The sequence below is a fragment of the Bos mutus genome, chromosome 1 (assembly GCF_027580195.1).
Source record: "Bos mutus isolate GX-2022 chromosome 1, NWIPB_WYAK_1.1, whole genome shotgun sequence".
Taxonomy (NCBI): Eukaryota; Metazoa; Chordata; class Mammalia; order Artiodactyla; family Bovidae; genus Bos; species Bos mutus.
In genome coordinates, this window is record NC_091617.1 from 8,371,460 (window position 1) to 8,390,878 (window position 19,419).

At 44.2% G+C, this 19,419-nt stretch overlaps 1 protein-coding gene and 1 non-coding gene across 2 annotated transcripts; one reads left to right on the plus strand and one right to left on the minus strand.

Annotated features, from left to right (window-relative positions):
• Positions 1–277: 277 nt before the first annotated feature.
• ADAMTS1 (ADAM metallopeptidase with thrombospondin type 1 motif 1) lies at positions 278–9,809 on the plus strand. Its single transcript, XM_070367406.1, is given in 10 exon segments — positions 278–1,485; positions 3,111–3,457; positions 3,970–4,102; positions 4,490–4,657; positions 5,100–5,253; positions 5,255–5,384; positions 5,608–5,794; positions 5,884–6,059; positions 7,048–7,223; positions 7,394–9,809. Coding segments are annotated over 10 exon segments (2,910 nt in total). The 5' UTR covers positions 278–746; the 3' UTR covers positions 8,094–9,809.
• Positions 9,810–14,114: 4,305 nt separating this feature from the next.
• TRNAC-ACA (transfer RNA cysteine (anticodon ACA)) lies at positions 14,115–14,186 on the minus strand. The gene has a single exon. It is a non-coding gene; the product is annotated as a tRNA-Cys (tRNA).
• Positions 14,187–19,419: the final 5,233 nt, after the last annotated feature.

Sequence of the window (19,419 nt, forward strand, 5' to 3'; positions counted from 1 at the left end):
GGGTGGAAGGGGCGGTGGGAGAGAGGACCTTCTCCCAGCAGCAGCCCCAGACGTGCAAAGGGCTGGTCACAGGGCCCCTCCTGCGTCTTCCGCCCCCAGATTGACGAGCGCGTGGCGCCGAGCCAACCCCTTCCCCCGCCCGGGTTCGCGCACCGCTCTGTTTAGCCCAGACTGAGTTTAGGGGGCGGGGTCCCGGGGATAGAAAGGCGGCCAAGAGGGAGGAGGGAAGCGGGGTCAGGGAGGGGCGGAGACTCAGTCTAAGATATAAAAAGGCGGTCGGGGCTGCTCTGTCCTTGCACTCGCTGGAAAGCGGCTCAGAGCCTGGGGTCTCTCATTGCCAGGGCGCGCAGAAGGGCCGAGAGGACTGAGCCCTGCGGAGAGCGAGGTGCACCGCGACCGAGGCGGAGACCGAAGGGGGTCTCCGGACGCCGATCCTCGTGTGGCCCGTCGCCCCGGCCCCAGAGGCGTCCCGGGGCGCTGCGCCTCCCCGCAGCAGCCACCCCGCCAACGCCTGCTGCGCGGTGCCTCCAACTCTTCCCCAGAAGAACTTCCCGCGCGCCGACAGAACTACAGCGCCTGCTCTTTAGTGACTCCGGGAGCCCTATCGGCGGCTGGGCTCTGCGCGCCCTTTTGCAAGAATCAGAGTAACTTGTTAACAGTCCCGAGCCAAGCTGGCGAGGCTCCGCGCTCCGGACCCGAACAATAGCCAGTGCGCTCAGCGCTCGGAGGCGCACGGTTCCTCCCGAATGCAGCGCGCGGTTCCCGCGGGGTTCCGAAAGCGCACGGCAGGAGGCGACATGGGGCACAAGGCGCCGAGGGCTCGGGGCTTGCAGCCTGTTCCCTCACCGCTGCTGCTCCTCGCCGCGGCCGCCGCGCTGCTGGTCGTGCCGGGCGCGCACGGGCGCCCAGCCGAGGAGGACGAGGAGCTGGTGCTGCCGGCCCTGGAGCGCGACCCGGGACTCAGGACCGCGCACCTCCGCCTGGACGCCTTCGGTCGGCAGCTGAGCCTGGAGCTGCACCTGGACCGCGGCTTCCTGGCACCCGGCTTCACGCTCCAGACCGTGGGACGCAGACCCGAGCCGGACGTGCAGCGTTCTGATCCGGTGGGCGACCTGGCGCACTGCTTCTACTCTGGCACGGTCAACGGCGACCCCAGCTCCGCCGCGGCGCTCAGCCTCTGCGACGGCGTGCGCGGCGCCTTCTACCTGCAGGGCGAGGAGTACTTCATCCAACCCGCGCCCGCCGCCGCCACCTTGAGCCTGGCCCCCGCCGCCGCCGCCGCCGCCGCCGCAGCTGGGGAGCAGCAGCAGGCGCGGCCTCAGTTCCATCTCCTGCGGCGGAGGCGGCGGGGCGACGGCGGCGCCAAGTGCGGGGTCTTGGATGACGAGACCCAGCTGGCGGGGGGCGCGGGGCCAGAGGGCGAGGACGCCACTGTGCAGTGGGCGCTGCGGGACCGAGCGCCCCAGCGCCCGGGACACCGAACAGGTATCAGTCCAGAAGAGCGGCTCCCACTTACCTCTCCATTCATCTCCCCCTCCCTTCCTTCTCTGGGCTGCACGACTTGAGGGTAAAGTCCTGTTGGCAGACGGAAGACTGTGTCTGCGGACAGGACCGAGACGTGGTGGTGCTGATTTGTGTTTTAAGATCTGGGTTGGTGAACTCACCATTTGCCCCAATCACGAATGATCAAGAGAGGACATAAGTTATCAGTGGGTTGTTTTTTGTTTTCTTTTCTTTTTTCTGCTAAGGAGAAGCGTTTGGATCTGGAAGGGAGAGCTGGTAACTCAGCCCCTCCACTTGAGTCGACAGTGAGCTTTTGCGACTTCTTTCTGCCTTGTTAATTTCTTGCGAACGATCGTCCATGTGTCGTTCGGTCGAGTTATAACTGGCCGCTTAGTTTTGTAACCGCTGCCTGTTCGCGCACCCAGAGACCGCAGGAGGGAGGAGATGGAGGGCGGGGGAGAGAGACCCTCGGAATGCGCAGCCCTGGAGCCTGGACAGCTGCGTTAGGACCTCTGTTCTGCTGGCCGGTGTCTCCTTCCCGGCTTACCAGGCTGACCCCGACCGGCTGGCGGCGGCGGGGCCCCTCGACTGGACCTGCCTGGGAGGTCTCTCCGCGCGGCTCGCCCCGCCTCCGCGCCTCCCGCCAGCCTCCCCGCGTGCGCTCCCTCTCGCAGCCACCCTTATGCTCCGAAACACTGTTGAAAAGTTAGTCACCGCGATCCTTCCTGCCACGCCTTCCTCGGACTCTGTTGTGTGCCTTGCTTCTGCTGTAGTTCTTTTCCTCCTGTCACTTTGGTGCCTTGTCGCTTTCTTCACTTTCTGCCCCGGGCTTGCAGAATGTAATTCTTCTCCCCCTGTCCGTCTGCTCCTGGAAGCAGTTACGTGATCAGAGCCCAGGGTAGGACTTCCCTGGGCAGGGGGCTGGTTCACGGTCAGGAGTCAGAGAACTCTTTTCTAAATAATTAATCGTGCCCCCACCCCCACCCCGGAATCTGCAGCACCAACTTTCTTTCCGTGGGGCGGTAGGAGTCCTGGCCGTAGGCGCCGGGGCAGACTGGGTGGTCCTCGTGCCGGATTTGGCCTGAGCCGAGCACCCCCAGGAACCCCTGGAATGAGAGAGCCGAGCCGTGCGGGCTGAGATTCCTTCAGGCCCGGCCCCTTGGCAGAGGCCCCAGCCCTGCCCGGGGCCTTCCACGTGGAGCCTGATGATCTCATTCAGGATCTGAGTCCTGGCCTGTGAAAGAGTGACTCAGGGGCTCTGCCTGCTCCCCTTGCTCCAAGATTTTACTACGACTGGAAAGAGGGGTGTGCATCCTGCCTTTTTCAGATTGCATGATTTCAAAGAGGATTAAAAAAAAATGCTACTTAAAAAAAAGCTGATCCCCTCAGAGGAGCACATGGCCTTTACTTTTACAGTAAGGAGAAAACTTTAAAAATAACATTTGCAGTGAACAGAGATGCAAATATTTTTGTTATTGTTTGCCCCCCGGGTGTATTTTTGTATTATTTGCTTTGACTGGTTAGGCTTTCCTTATATACTGTAGGAAGGTAAACTATTCTTGGCGAGACTGTCCCCAAGCAAATGATCTTTCCTTGTGTCTTTACAGGAACTGGAAGCCTAAGAAAGAAGCGATTTGTGTCCAGCCCCCGCTATGTGGAAACGATGCTTGTGGCTGACCAGTCCATGGCCGAGTTCCACGGCAGTGACCTAAAGCACTACCTTCTGACCTTGTTCTCCGTGGCGGCCCGGTTATACAAACATCCCAGCATTCGGAATTCAGTGAGCCTAGTGGTGGTAAAGATCCTGGTCATCTACGAGGAAAAGAAGGGCCCAGAAGTGACTTCCAACGCTGCCCTCACACTGCGGAACTTCTGCAGCTGGCAGAAACAGCACAACCCGCCCAGTGACCGGGATGCAGAGCACTATGACACCGCGATTCTATTCACCAGACAGGTGAGAGGAAGACATCACCAGTCATGACAGGACTCCCTGGGGAGTCAGTTTGTAACAAATGTATATAAGGCATTTTACCAATATTTTCACACCGAAGTATTTTTTCATTGGCTAGCATGATTAATCTTTCCTAATTTTTAAAATATTTATTTTATTATTTATTTGGCTGTCCTGCATCTTACTTGCAGCATGCAAGGTCTTTAGCTACAGCATATGGGATCTAGTTCCCTGACCAGGGATTAAACCTGGGCCTCCTGCATTGGGAACTTAAAGTCTTAACCACGGACCACCAGGGAATTCTTCCATAGCCTTAACATCTCAAGTGTCACAGTCCTAGGTGAATGCATTAGGGGAAAATCTTAAAGTCACACAAAATACTCCTAAAAGGGCTACTCAGCAACAAAGAATGTAGATGCTCCAAAGCACATGTGAGGCTACACCCTACCAAGCAGTTTGATCCCGAAGTTCATCCTGTGTGTGTATTAATAAGGGCAAATCTCTGCTTCTTGTAGGACCTGTGTGGTACCCAGACGTGTGATACTCTTGGCATGGCGGATGTTGGAACTATATGTGATCCCAGCAGAAGCTGCTCGGTCATAGAGGATGATGGCTTACAGGCCGCCTTCACTACTGCTCACGAATTAGGTAAGTCTATTCCAGAGTGTGAGTTAAGCGCAATTCATGAATTCAAGCTGATAAACTAGGTATTACTGTTAAAGGGAGCATCTGCAGATTATATTGCCATTTTAGGTGCCAGAGCTCCCTAAAATCTGCAGAAAATGCTTTTGCACGATTCTCAGCATGGTTATCTTTATTAGAATTCAGAATCAGAGAGTTGAAGCGAGGGACACATTTGGAAATTCACACATTGGTTCACACCCTGTGAAAAGTAGATACTATCTCTAAAATAGATGGTATCCGGATACATTTCTTCTTTAGAAATATCACTTTGAGACAGATGAATCTCTGTTGGGGAAAAAAAAAAATGCTGCAAATGACATGTTTTAATGTGAGTCTTGGATTTCTACTTAGGTCACGTGTTTAACATGCCCCATGATGATGCCAAGCAATGTGCCGGCATTAATGGTCTCAACCGGGATTCCCACATGATGGCGTCAATGCTTACCAATCTGGACCACAACCAGCCCTGGTCTCCCTGCAGTGCCTCCTCGATTACAACATTTCTGGATAATGGTCATGGTAAGACACTCCAGCTACTCTTTCTAGATGTTATCCAACCATCCGCGTGTTCATACAGTACTTGTTAAACGAGCTCTTTTTTTTCTTTTCTGTTCTTTTCCCTTTCTCCTTTCAAAATGACTTTCATTGTCAAGAGCATACATTTTTAAACCTGAATTTCCAATAAAAGACAGTGCTTCTGGCCAAGAAGCTCCCGGAGTACATGAACTTGAGTGTTTAGCAGAACGATGATTTCCTGACATTGTTAAAGCAGAAATACCTCATTAAGAATAACATCTTAACAATAATTTAAATCTCTCTGGCACATCTTTCCCAAACCCTTCAGCTTTCAAATCACTTTGCTATGTATTATCTCTTATGATAAATCTTTTCTGAAACTGATCTGTCCCCTGCGTGCCTTTAGTTACTATTTGTTAACATTCATTGGTATTTCTCTTTGCAGGTGAATGTTTGATGGACGAGCCCCAGCTCGTCATACAGCTCCCCTCCGATCTCCCGGGGACCTTGTACGATGCCAGCCGACAGTGCCAGCTCACATTTGGAGAGGAGTCCAGACACTGCCCGGACGCGGCCAGCACCTGCATGATCCTCTGGTGCGGGCACCTCTGGAGGATTGCCGGTGTGCCAGACCAAACACTTCCCCTGGGCGGACGGCACCAGCTGCGGAGAGGGGAAATGGTGTGTCAATGGCCAGTGCCTGGACCAGACCGACAAGGAGCACTTTGATGTGAGTTATCCACCACAACGCATTCTCCTTTGACATTCAGAAGGGAAAATGACCAAGAGATGCTCAGACATTTGATGCCATAGGAGCAACCTGACCTGTAGCCTCTGACAGGGATACAGGAAAGATTCGCATCATTGATTCTGTGTCCCATATCTTTCTCTTCTATTTCCTGAAAGGGTTGTCATAGAGGATTCTAACACTAATGATTTGTGTCTCTGTTTAGACCCCTGTTCACGGAAGCTGGGGACCCTGGGGACCCTGGGGAGACTGCTCCAGAACGTGTGGTGGTGGAGTTCAGTATACGATGAGGGAGTGTGACAACCCCGTGCCGAAGAACGGAGGAAAATACTGTGAGGGCAAGCGCGTGCGCTACAGGTCCTGCAACATCGAGGACTGCCCGGAGAATAACGGTGAGCAGAGAGAAGGCGAAAAGCACGCTCCGCAAACGGGCACTTGAAGATTGGAAAGGGATAACGTCATCATCTCCTTCTCTTTCCAGGAAAAACCTTTAGAATGGAACAGTGTGAGGCACACAATGAATTCTCCAAAGCTTCCTTTGGCAGCGGGCCTGCAGTGGAGTGGATACCCAAGTACGCGGGAGTCTCGCCCAAGGACAGGTGCAAGCTTATCTGTCAAGCCAAAGGCACTGGCTACTTCTTCGTTTTGCAGCCCAAGGTAGTCACTTTTCTTTGGACTGTTGGTCTAAGAACCCAAGCCCTGGCTTGCTACCTTTTCATGCATCCTTTGTTGTTTTATATTTTTATATTGACATGTTTATGTATAATATTTAATTATTATAAATATATTATACTTAATGTATTAAGTATATATTAAGTCAAAATTATATATATTAAATTTATATATCAGCACATTCAATTTCAAGTTAGGACAACTTTGCTTCTGGATACATCAGTAACTGCCTGCTTTGAGTCTTGTGCTGTTTGGGGTTATGGATGAAGCTTGAATCCAATGCTTAATGATTCCTGCAATGGCTTATTATTACTCTTATATATGAAGAAAAGCCCTTTATGCATGGATAGGTAAATCATATATTAACACGAAAACCATCCCTTGGTTTTGGAAAATAGTTTAAGATAGTCAAAAGTACTTGTTACTGGGTGAATAGCAGCAGCATGTGCAAACAGACTTTTACTGAAAGCCTGAGCATTGAGAACTCTTGTGTTTAAGAACATATATTGAACTAGTAGAAGCATAGCTTTGCTGTTTTGTTGAGGGGATAAATCTGGCTCTGAGATAGAAAATGGAATTGAATTTGGTTGAGATAATCATGAGTCATGATCACTGTAGGCTAGGAAAATAGTCCCCAGTTGCAGATTCAACATACGAGTGATTTATCAGCAGCAGCCCTTGCCAGGTAGTATTCTAGACACTGAGGATACAGCAGTAAACAAATTGACTAAAAGCTCTGCTTTCGTTGACCTTAGCTGTAAGTAAGATAGGACACAGATAATCTAAAAATTTATAATATTTCAGATGTCTATGGAAAAAAAAGAGAAGCCAGAGAAGGATAGTGTGCAGAGTACTATTTTAATTTTGATAGAAATGTAATGTTAATGAGGAAGATTTTCAGACTTATCCTAGCATCATCTCTTGGCCTTGTTAATTAACATGTGACAGCAGGTAACTGTTCTTCCTTTTTCAGGTGGTGGATGGCACCCCATGTAGCCCAGATTCCACCTCCGTCTGTGTGCAAGGACAGTGCGTAAAAGCTGGCTGTGATCACATCATAGACTCCAAAAATAAGTTCGATAAATGTGGCATCTGTGGAGGAAATGGATCTACATGCAAGAAAGTATCAGGATCAGTTACCACTGCAAAGTAAGTGTTAAACTGCCTTACTCCTGAAGGTTCTTATCATTTCCATGTAACTAACTTCTTACAGGTCTGGTTAAAAATTACTTTCTTACCTGATTCCCTGGTGTTTCAAGCTAAGTAACATAATGAGCCAGTGACTGAGAGATTTTTCTCTCTATTTTTCTTGCTTGCAGACCTGGCTATCACGATATCGTCACAATTCCAACCGGAGCCACAAACATTGAAGTGAAGCAACGGAATCATAGAGGATCCAGGAATAACGGGAGCTTCCTGGCCATCAAAGCTGCCGATGGCACGTATATCCTGAATGGCGACTTCACCCTGTCCACTTTGGAGCAAGACATCACACACAAAGGTAGTGTCCTGAGGTACAGCGGCTCCTCGGCGGCGCTGGAAAGGATTCGAAGCTTCAGCCCTCTCAAGGAGCCCTTAACCATCCAAGTCCTGACGGTGGGCAATGCCTTCCGGCCCAAAATTAAATACACCTATTTCGTGAAGAAGAAGAAGGAATCTTTCAACGCCATCCCTACTTTCTCGGAGTGGGTCATCGAAGAGTGGGGCGAGTGTTCCAAGTCGTGTGGGCTGGGTGTGCAGAGAAGGCTCGTGGAGTGCCGGGACATCAACGGACAGCCCGCTTCAGAGTGCGCCAAGGAAGTGAAGCCGGCCAGCACCAGACCTTGTGCGGACCTGCCTTGCCCCCGCTGGCAGCTGGGGGACTGGTCGCCGTGTTCCAAGACTTGCGGGAAGGGTTACAAAAAGAGACCCTTGCAGTGTCTGTCCCATGATGGGGGGGTGTTGTCTCATGAGAGCTGTGATCCTTTAAAGAAACCTAAACACTACATAGACTTCTGCACAGTGGCGGAGTGCAGTTAAGTACGAGTGGTGTTGAGGGACAGGGGGCAGTGGGGAAGGGCTGATGCACTGAAATCAAGAAGACTGGAGGAGTCCAGGGCGCCTTGCCCTGGTGATCAACCAGGGGTGGCGATGAGTTGAGAGGTAGATAGAGGTAGGTCGGAAAGAAGTTAGATCATCAGAATTTCCTGCCAGTTACAAATCTGATAGGGTAGTTTATGAGGACTATTCATATCTGACCAATTGAGGTAGCACAAGAAAGCCCCAGGGCATTATCATTTCTTTGGTGAGGTTCCGGACAAGTTCTTATGAAAATAGAAGTAATGGTCAAAAGTAAGTTTAAGAAATATGAACAATCCCTGCTTCCTGATGCTGATGAAATACTGTGTATCACGGAGGTTGAGAAATGAAATGCAGGAGGAAGGTGAGATTTTTGCTTTAAGACATGGCTTACTTTACCTCACTACCAATGGAGGGAGAAAGGAATGCACATGGGATCTTTGACCATCACTTTACCCGCTGCTATGTTTTCAGAGAATGTTTATGCCATCTTAGAGTTAAGAATTCAGGACTGCCCAGCACGAGAAATGCTTCGCAATGTCCATGACTCCCATGACTCCCATCTTTCCTCTCTTGTGTCGTTATTATGTCTTTCTTTGTGAATTCCTTTTGACGAAGAAACAATTGCATGTATTTGTAAACACACCATAAATTCTACAAGGGGAAAAAATAAAAAACAGCAGTGATGTATCAGATGCTGGTAAAAGCTAGAGGAGGCCTGATGACCTGGGGACCTCCTGTATTTCTTTCCTCCTAATGTAAGCCAACTTAAGGAATGTGGATGTGGGGAAAAAAAAAAAAAAAACAGTTTGTGTCTGAAGAGAGTCGGTAAGACACCAAAAAAAAAAAAAAAAAAAAGAATGTAATGCCAGAACGAGAATGGGGTGTGTACAACAGGGTCCCCAGTGCTGGGGACCTTGAGATCAGATGTCTCGTGGTGGGGAGGCTACTGAGGGGTAGCGGCTGGTCCACCCCCAGCAGCTGGTCCAACAGTCATATCCTGGTGAATGTCTGTTCAGCTCTTCTACTATGAAAGAAAATAACTTTTTTTTTTCCATATGTATATAGTAAAATACATTACTATAAATTCTATGTACTTTATAAGTATTGGTTTGTGTGTTCCTTCTAAGAAGGACTATAGTTTGTAATAAATGCCTATAATGACGTATTTATTTTTATACATTTCTTTCTAATGATAAAACTTTTAAGTTATATCGCGTTTGTAAAAGGTCATATAAAAATAGAGTATTTATACGATATATGTTACTAGAAATAATAAAAGGACACTTTTTGAACGCGTGTCTTGTTTTAATGAAAATTAACTCCTGCGAAGGAAATCTGAGACATAGGTAGTGAATTTGAAGACAGAATATTTTCTTAAGTGTCTTGGAAGTAAGATTTTTTCTAATGAAATGTATTTTTTGTATCTTTGGTGTAATGTGATTGCTACAGAGAAAGATATCTATTATATCTTTGGTGATAGGTTTGTTACTAGAGTAATAATATACACCAGTGCTGGCCAGCTTTTTCTGTTGCGAGCCATATGGTAAATAGATTTTGTAGGTCATACCATCTCTGTCACAACTACTCAGCCGTGCAGTTGTAACATGTAAGTGACAGACAGTGCACAAGTGAATGGGCATGGTGGTGTATTAATAAAGCTTTATTTCTGAAACAGTGGGCCAAATTTGTTCTGTGAGCATTATGTGTAATATATTAAATGAAAACCGATCGGGTTCAGGATGCATTTGAATTTGTATCTTTTCCTCAACGACATCATGTATTGAGTTGCCCCAAAAGTTCATTCATTCTGTAAACTGTTACAGAAAAACATGAACAAACTTTTGAGCCAACCCAGTATATAAAATTATGTGAAATTGTTTAAGTCAGTGGGCTTTCCTGATGGCTCAGCAGTGAAGAATCAGCCTGCAATGTGGGAGACGCAGGTTCAATCCCTGGGTAAGGAAGATCCCCTGGAGGAGGGCATGGCAATCCACTCCAGCATCCTTGTCTGGAGAATCCCATGGACAGAGGAGCCTGGTGGGCTAAAGTCCATAGGGTCACAAAGAGTCAGACACGACTGAAACAACACGCACACGTGCATTTAAGCTAATGTATAGAAAACGATGCTTCATAATTACATTTAGGATAGGCATGCTCAGTGAGCCAAGCTCCCCACATGTTTCATTTGCTCTTTAGGAGTACACTGGATGTTCTGAAGAAACCGTGAAACACCCAAGCCACTCTCTCTCGGTACCTTTTGTAAGTCACTATATTTTAAATACTAAATGGTACATGGGTGACTTTAAAAGTTCAGGTCGCTTCCAAAGTAACTACATTTTGCTCAGGAAATAGCATATTTACTAGAAGACTCGGATTATGTGGTTAACCACAGACATTTCCAACTTTACATTTTCATCCTCTTTTTCACCCTCCTTTCTCAAGTACTTCTATATAACCTGCTAATTGCAGATTCCTGTGATAATTCTAGCTTGCCTTCAGAATAACTCAAGGTATTCTTCCCCTGAGCAGTTGAATTTAAGATTTTCAGGAGCCAGGTGCATGGGGCAGAGGAGGGAAGAGGTGTGCTAATCTCTGGTTAAGGTTTTTCCTACCTACTGCCCACCAGGCTGAAAGAGGAAAATCAAACCTCACACTGTGAGCACTGGTCCCATACAACTCAGTTAAAGATAGAATTTGGCCATGCAATTTGATGACCTAACATGCTTTTAGCACCAACAACCTCTACCACATTATTTGCCTCCATTCAGTTCATTTCATTTGCTCAGTCACGTCCGACTCTTTGCAACCCCATGAATTGCAGCACGCCAGGCCTCCTTGTCCATCACCAACTCCCGGAGTTTACTCAGACTCACGTCCATCGAGTCGGTGATGCCATCCAGCCATCTCATCCTCTGTCATCCCCTTCTCCTGCCCCCAATCCCTCCCAGCATCAGAGTCTTTTCCAATGAGTCAACTCTTCGCATGAGGTGGCCAAAGTACTGGAGTTTCAGCTTTAGCATCATTCCTTCCAAAGAGCACCCAGGACTGATCTCCTTTAGAATGGACTGGTTGGATCTCCTTGCAGTCCAAGGGACTCTCAAGAGTCTTCTCCAACACCACAGTTCAAAAGCATCAATTTTTTGGCGCTCAGCCTTCTTCACAGTCCAACTCTCACATCCATACATGACTACTGGAAAAATCATAGCCTCGACTAGACAGACCTTTGTTGGCAAAGTAATGTTTCTGCTTTTTAATATGCCTATATTATCATGGTACAAATCCCCATAGTAAGTGACACGGAGGACACACACACACACATGCACAATGTGCTTACCTTTAATTACTATACAAGCTGTTTGATATTAATAAAACCAAATAAATACAACTAGAATGGTAACTCATGATAAAAAAAAAAGTCATTTTCAAATCTTGCCTAATGAAATTCAGGACACAAAGTCATAAAAACAGCCACAAGATTTTCCACTGTTGTCTTTAATTCTCCATCCAAGATAATGCCAACTAACTTCCCAAGTTGCTACATTGCTTTCTTCAGCCTTCTGCTAGTGAGATTTCCCTTTTATCAACCAACTGAGCTCTTTAAAATACTCTTGTTTTGGCAGCAAGGAGTTTAGTTTAAAACACACATGTGGTTCTGTGGGCTTGATAGGTCAGCTGCTTAAAAAGAGGAAAAATTTGTGCTTATGTCTGTTGTGGGTTCCCCGATAGCTCAGTTGGCAAAGAATCTGCCTGCCATGCAGGAGACCCCAGTTTGATTCCTGGGTTGGGAAGATCCCCTGGAAAAGGGAATAGGCTAGCCACTCCAGTATTCTTGGGCTTCACCTGTGGCTTAGCTGGTAAAGAATCTACCTGCAATGCGGGAGACCTGGGCTCGATCCCTGGTTTGGGAAGATCCCCTGGAGAAGGGAAAGGCTATCCATTCCAGTATTCTGGCCTGGAGAATTCCATGGACTGCATAGCCCATGGGGTCTCAAAGAGTCGGACAGGACTGAGTGACGCTCACTTTCACTTTGTGTTGTGGATACAAATGATAAGCTGGCACGATGCTGATGACCAATTCAAGCACCTAATTTTCAATGCATTCAATAGCCACTTTCTTTTCTAGCATTTCATACAAGCACAACTTTTGTATCAGAGATTTCACACAAAAATCGGCAAAATTGTTTCCATCGTTTGCTTTTTGTCTTCTAGAAGAGGGTACTATAGATCTTCATGTGATCTAGGGAACAAGCACAATAGACGCAATCTGCGGATCTCCTTGGGTTTCCAAAAGAAAGATAAACAAAAGTGATTGATATGAAGGTTGGGAGTGCTAGACCTATCCAGAAAATTGGTCCAAAGCCCCTCCAGCATAAAAGTGTAGTCTGTTCTGTCATATGCAAACTTCTGTGACAGAAATGAGCTCTTAAGACATTGGCAGAATGGAAAGAGTACAATGCGGAAGACGCTTTGGCTTGGCAACAAATTTTCCCAACCAATAAATGTTTTGTGCCTTCCGTTAAGAGCAGCTGAAGAGAAAATATCCTAATTCAGGAACACGGCAAATCACAGAGGAATGCAGAGCTATACAGAAGGCCCGCTCAAACCACTGGACTCCCTGAGGTCTCCATCTTGGAAGTTCCTTAGTGGTCTGTATTTAATTTGCTCTTGCATCCATAATTCAAAAGTTTGAACCTTTCCTTATAGCCCCTTCTATTAATCATACTGCCTTTGTTTTAGGCTAAGTTTGTATGATTACAAACAACTATTTGTAATTTAGTCTGTTTTGTGGGCGATCATGATTTCTTTTCCTTTAGGATTTATTATTGTTTTATGTTCTATTGTTCTTAAAAGGAACTATAAACCATATACTTGCTGAGGTTGGAAGGAAGTTATGGGCAATTTTATGTAGAATAATGCAGGAGGGCTTTTTCAATGAGATATTTGAGAGGAAATCACAAGGATGGAGGGGGACAGCTCTCCAAAAAGATGAGCTTAAAATAGACATGTGTTTGCACAAATGAGAGTAAGTTCAACTTCTTGGAGGGGACAGCAAGAGGTCAGTGTGGCTGGAGCACTAAGCAGAGAGGGGAAAGACAAGAGGTCAGTGGAGGGCAGCAAGTTTGTTCTGCAAAGTTGGAAGTAAGTTTGGGTTTTGCTCTGAGTGAGACGAAGAGCCAGTGGAAGGATCTGAGCAAGGGAAAAACACGGTCTGACTTAACATTTTAACCTGCAAGGAGACCAGACTGGAGTAAGATAGGAAACTGTTGCAATAATTACAATGACCAATAATGATGGTCTGAACTCGAGTGATAGCCATGCAGGTGGTTAAAGAGATCAACTGGTGCACTTCAAGACTCTGAGGTTTGGAGATGGATACAGATGGGAGCCTCGTGGGCTAAAGTCCATGGGATCACGAAAGAGTCTGACAAGACTTAGCAACTAAAAAACAACAAAATAGATGTGAATGGGGAAGATATATCATGAATGAGTCCAGGGATTTTTTGTTTGTTTTTTTCTGATTTTTGCAAGGAAAAGAGTGTTCCAAGCAACATTGATGAATATTGCACTCTACTTAAATACCAACATAAATCAAAAATATAAGAATTTTAGTAAATATCAAAACCAGTTAAACTTGGAGATAAATACAAGCAATTTTTTGAAAATACGGTTTCAAAATTAATCAAAATTAATTATAAATTATAATTTTATAAAATTATATATAATTTTATATAATTATATAATTTATAAATTATAAAATTATAAAAATAGTAGTTAAAGAAGATATATAATGTAAAATATTTTCATAACAATAATAATTCAAGTCTAAAACCATATGTCATATTGACTAAATCATATGTCCGACTAGTCATGTCCGACTCTTTGTGACCCCATGGACAGTAGCCTACCAGGTTCTACCATCCATGGGATTTTCCAGGCAAGAATACTGGAGTGGACTGCCATTTCCATCTCCAGGAAATCTTCCCAACCCAGGAATTGAACCTGGGTCTCCCGCATTGTAGGCAGACGCTTTACCGTCTGAGCCACCAGGGAAGTCAGAATTCATGTTAGGAGTTATCAAAAGACATCATTTTATTCTTGAATTAAGTAAGCAGGTAAATATAGGAGAATAATATTTCTTGAAAACAAATACCCCAAAAAATATTTCTTCATGGAGAGAGAATATGTGTAAAATATAGCTCATAAAGAAAAGAATGGAAAGAAAAAAAATAAGGTAGCAGAATGCCAACGGCGTTATCATGGCAACGCATTGTTTCAACTTTCCTATTAAAAGACAAATATCTTCAGGATGTGTTTAAAAATAAAATCCAGTGACATGATAGATAAAAAGGAACTATCTAAATCAAAATGACATTTCTTCAAAGAAGTCTGAAGATTTTTCAGGCAAAGAGTAGGAAAAAAGTAGGAATAGAATATGAAATCAGCCAAAATGGTATTTAAGATGGAAAAGCACTAAGCAAAAGAAAAAATAACATTTCTTGTATATTAAACGTAGAATCTACAATAAGAAATACAGGTTCCAGATAACAGAACACCTATATATCAACCTTAAATTGTTAAAAATACAAAGAATGATCAACTGACAGGGATTATTCTATTTGTCTTTAAAATCTCTCTCTAGGTCCAGGCAGACCAAAACTGTAAGAAAAAAACTAGGTATAACTTTACAAAGATATAAAAGAAGACTTGAATAAAGCAGGAGAATATGATTTTTTTCTTTTACAATAAGTCATAAAGCTTTTATTTTGTCCTAAAACAATTAGTAGATTTGATGAAGTTCTAATCGTTAGCCATTCATAAATTCAGGGAAGTTTGTAACTTAATTCTAAAGTTCATCTAGAGAAATAAATTCAGTGGAGATAAAAGGAAAAGCAATTCAACGGAAAAACGCAGTGTGAGATCAGATATCTGTTCATGAAGATTTGAAAATGTACCATAAAATAACAATTTAAAAAAGTAGTAGCTGTAGAATTATTGACAAGTGTATCTATGTGTGAAAAAGATAGCCCAGAAATAAACCTTGGTAACCATAGCCACAAAACATTAGAATATGATGAAATTGGCAACATAAATCTGTAAGCAAAAAAGAATCATTCCAAACATAGCCTCAAATTCAAAAGTAGAAATTTACTTGGAAAAAAAAATTTTAGAGCCTTCTTTCAGACCATTTGTGAATGTAAATGCCAGATATATAAAAAGTTAAAACATTTCAATGAAACATTAAAAAGTGTTAGCAGATGTAGAGAAATATTTGTCTGATCCCTGAGTAGGCAAGGAAATCTGAACACAGAAACAGTGAAAGGTATTACATAGCCAAGACAGACACATACAAAGGGATTGATTTGGCTGGCTCCAAAGCTTCGAATTTCAGTGTTTCAGAAGAATTCTTTTTATGATATGGGGGGGGAAAAAAGTTGTTTCATGAAACACAAAAGACAACAAAACTTGCTTCAGAACTTTCCCAAAGGCCATTGGTTTTGATCCCAGGTGGGGAAGGGGGTGGGGGAAAGAAGATCAGGGGTTGGCCTGCAATGGCTTGGAGCAGGGCTTGGGTTCCCAGTCAGAGACAGAGGCTGGGTCACAGCGGTGAGCGCACCAGATCCTAGTCACTAGTCCGGTGGTCAGCGACAAGGACCCCGGCCCTTCGGCTTTGCAGAAAAGAATCTCCGCAAAGATTAAAAGTACTGAAGCAAGTAGAATATTCATTCAGAGGACAAAGAGTATATTACGTGTGGACAGACACATGGTGGTCTCAGGGACAGGTAGAGTCGCTGAGTTGCACCTTCATTGCACTTTGAATTACTTTTATAAGGCATTTCTTCCGAGGTTCCTTTGACCAATCACTTTGATTTGCCTGATTCACAGTTCTTATTTGGTATATCTCAGGATCCTCCCATGTGTGCACACGCATCTCTTAGCCAAGGTAGATTTTACTAAAAAGACGTATGCATAGTGAACATCCCTTGATGTAACTCCACTTTGGCCTCCAAGGGGCCTTTTCTGTACATGTGTGGCTGGGGAGGTCTCCTGACTCTTAAAAAGAAATATGTGGTCTGGGCAGGGCCCAGTCTCCCCGCCTTAAGTCTAGTCAAGTCTTGCCCTGCTAGTCTTGTCTTGGAGCTTCAGTCCATAGGGAATAAATCTCCAATTGCTTTACCCTGGGGGGTCCCATCTACTTCCTGCCTCAGGTTCATTCCAGGATTTCAAATGGCCACCCAGTTTGCCAGTGGTAATCTCCTTTGGATCTCAAACTAAATGGCCACAGTTCCAGGGAAACCCTTCCTAAAACCCTCAGGCTAGATTAGCTTTCAAAACACTCTGCATTTTCCTGTCTTACCACTTTTCACAGAAATTATATACTCTTTTTAGCTTTATATTTGTTTTGCTTGATATTATTTTCCCAGTGTCTAAAACTGTGCCTGTGCAAAGGTTACTTTATTTAATGAACAGCCCTCAAAAGGCTCAAAAAGTCAAACTATTGTATATAGATATTTATACTCCTAAGACTTGATACTAAATAAATAATTCAAAAGATTCACAAAGATTTGTATATGAATGTTACATAAATATGAAAGCAGCCACCAAAGGAGTACATCGAGCACTGCCTGTGTGCTCAGTCATTCAGTCGTGTCTGACTCTGGACTGTAGCCCTCCAGGCTCCTCTGTCCATGGAATTCTCCAGGCAAGAATACTGGAGTGGAGCCATTCCCTTCTCCAGGGGATCTTTCCAATCCACAGACTGAACCAGAGTCTCCTGCATTGCAGGCAGATTCTTTACCATCTGAGCCACCAGAAAAACCCAAAAGTCACATTTCAAATTCAAATCTGAGTTTTCTACCATTTTATACTTTTCTACCTCTCTGTTTCTATTCTCAGTGAAGACGGTAAATGAACAGTAAATCTTCAAGAATTTACAGTTACTGACACATTTTTTTTTTAAGTGTGTACCTAGCAACCAGAGGAGAACCAAGAGAATCAAACTCAAAAATTCCTATTAGCATAAAATCCACAGAGAGCTGTTATAAGTCTTATAATTCATCACTGTCTAGGGTGCAAAAGTAGCCAAATGTCACCATTGAGGAAAGACTGAACACAAGCTCCACACATTCTCAGTTATCTGATATTATTTATGAAACAAGAGGACTCACCAAATAATAAACTACAATATTCCTGGCAGATAAACATATAACGATTAAAGCCAAGTTGTGACCATGTTAATCTTCTTTACTACAGAAAGAAGTCATTTGATGAAAATGACTTTTTAAATTGCTTTAGCTATTCTTTTAAGTTCCCAGGTAGCTCAGCAGTAAAGAACCCACCTGCCAATGCAGGAGACTCGAGGTCCGCCCCTGGTTCGGGGAGATCCCCTGGAGGAGGAAATGGCAACCCACTCCAGGATTCTTGCCTGGAGAATCCCACGGACAGAGGAGTCTGGTTGACACAGTCCATGGGATCGCAAAGAGTCAGATGAAACTGAACACGCACACATGCCATTTTACTAATGGAAACTGCCAAAAGGGCAGACATTTATTTTCCTTTAAAGAGAAAAAAAGAATATCTAATAAGCACTAACTTAGTCACAGGTTAGGATGGAATAATTTCTTATTAATGCAGTGGTATTTATTTCCTTGAACAACTCATCAGTGAAAAAGTACTATCACCTCATAACCTGGGGATATATTTCTGAAATTGCCTCTTGTTTCAAAAAGTCAAGCTGGGTACTGAAGTAAAATGATATGTCTGGAATTTAAAATTTTTCAAGCAAATAGAAAAGGTAAGGATTGATGAAAGTAGATCAGGAAAATTATGAAAAGCTGAGTGATGGATAAAGATTCATTATACTTTCTTCTCTCTTTGGTATAAATTAAAACATAACCAGAAAACTAAAGAGAAGTTGTATACTTTTTTGTCCAACTTATAAATCAAGTCAGTATTTGAAATAATTTGAGATATAACATACGTTTATATCCTTTTCTACTTTTCCACTTGTTTGGAGGCAGGGCAGAATAAACGTATGTCAACTAACCACGCTCAAAAACAGAGAAGCACTCTAAAACAGCTTGATACAGAATGTAAGAGGAAATTATGCAATAGAAGGAAGGAAAGAAAAAAGAGGGAAGGAGTGAAGAGGGGAAGAAGGGAGAAACACAGTCTTTTTATATGCACCGCTATGCTGCTGCTAAGTCACTTCAGTCGTGTCCGACTCTGTGTGACCCCATAGATGGCAGCCCACCAGGCGCCCCCCATCCCTTGGATTCTCCAGGCAAGAACACTGGAGTGGGTTGCCATTTCCTTCTCCATATGCAGCACTATAAAACAGGGCTATTAAATGAATTTTCTGTTGTAATAGATTGTGAACTTATCACTTTTTCTTAAAAGGCCTTGATTTAAACATTATGATAACCTATATAAATTTTGCAACTTTATAGTATAGACTCCTAGAACTTCTATTTTGCAACCAAGATGAAGACAACTAATCAAAGAGAAGGAAAATGGAAAGTCACTTTTGCTTGCAGATATTCAGAACTCAATATTAAGGATTAAAAATTTTTATGGCTAATGAAGTACATACCAAGGGATTTAAAATATATGATGTATATATACATACGTAAAGCATGTAAAGTCTATTTACACATATATAGTATATTTGATAGAAAAACTGAGTGAAAAGAAAAGAATTAATATGAAGACACTCAGAAGGATTCTCAGTTCCTCAGACTGAGTGAGGCAGGACCATTGGTGAAGCAGGAACACGGTGATGGGCCCAGATAGAGGCCACATTTGGCAACCTTGAAGTTGGAGGTGAGGGATTAGATCAATAACCAAGGATCAAAGATTTTTGATTTCTAGCTGAAGCTCTTCACTAGATGTATTAGACTGGCCAAGTACAGTATGTCTCCTTTTTTCTCCTTCAAAGAGAGCTAAGAATTTATCAGGTCCCCGCTACATCTTGCATAAAAGCAAAGAAGTGGACCAAACAAAGAACACAGGAGCCGAGCGGCTGCCTGCAGCGAGGGCATTTCTAATAGTCTTCTGCTTTCTCACGTCCATTAAGTGGGTTGACTCAGTTCAGAATGTTCCAGAACCTTTAACCTTCAAAATTTTCACCAGAGTTGTTAACAAGAGTAGACTCATCAGGCTTAGTTTTCATCTTCTGTCTTCTCAGAGCTTGCCAGCGGTAATGATAACAATAGGATTCATTCCAAAGGATCCTTGAGGGGAAAGGAGCATACACCATCCATCTGCTGGATAAACAAACCCTGAA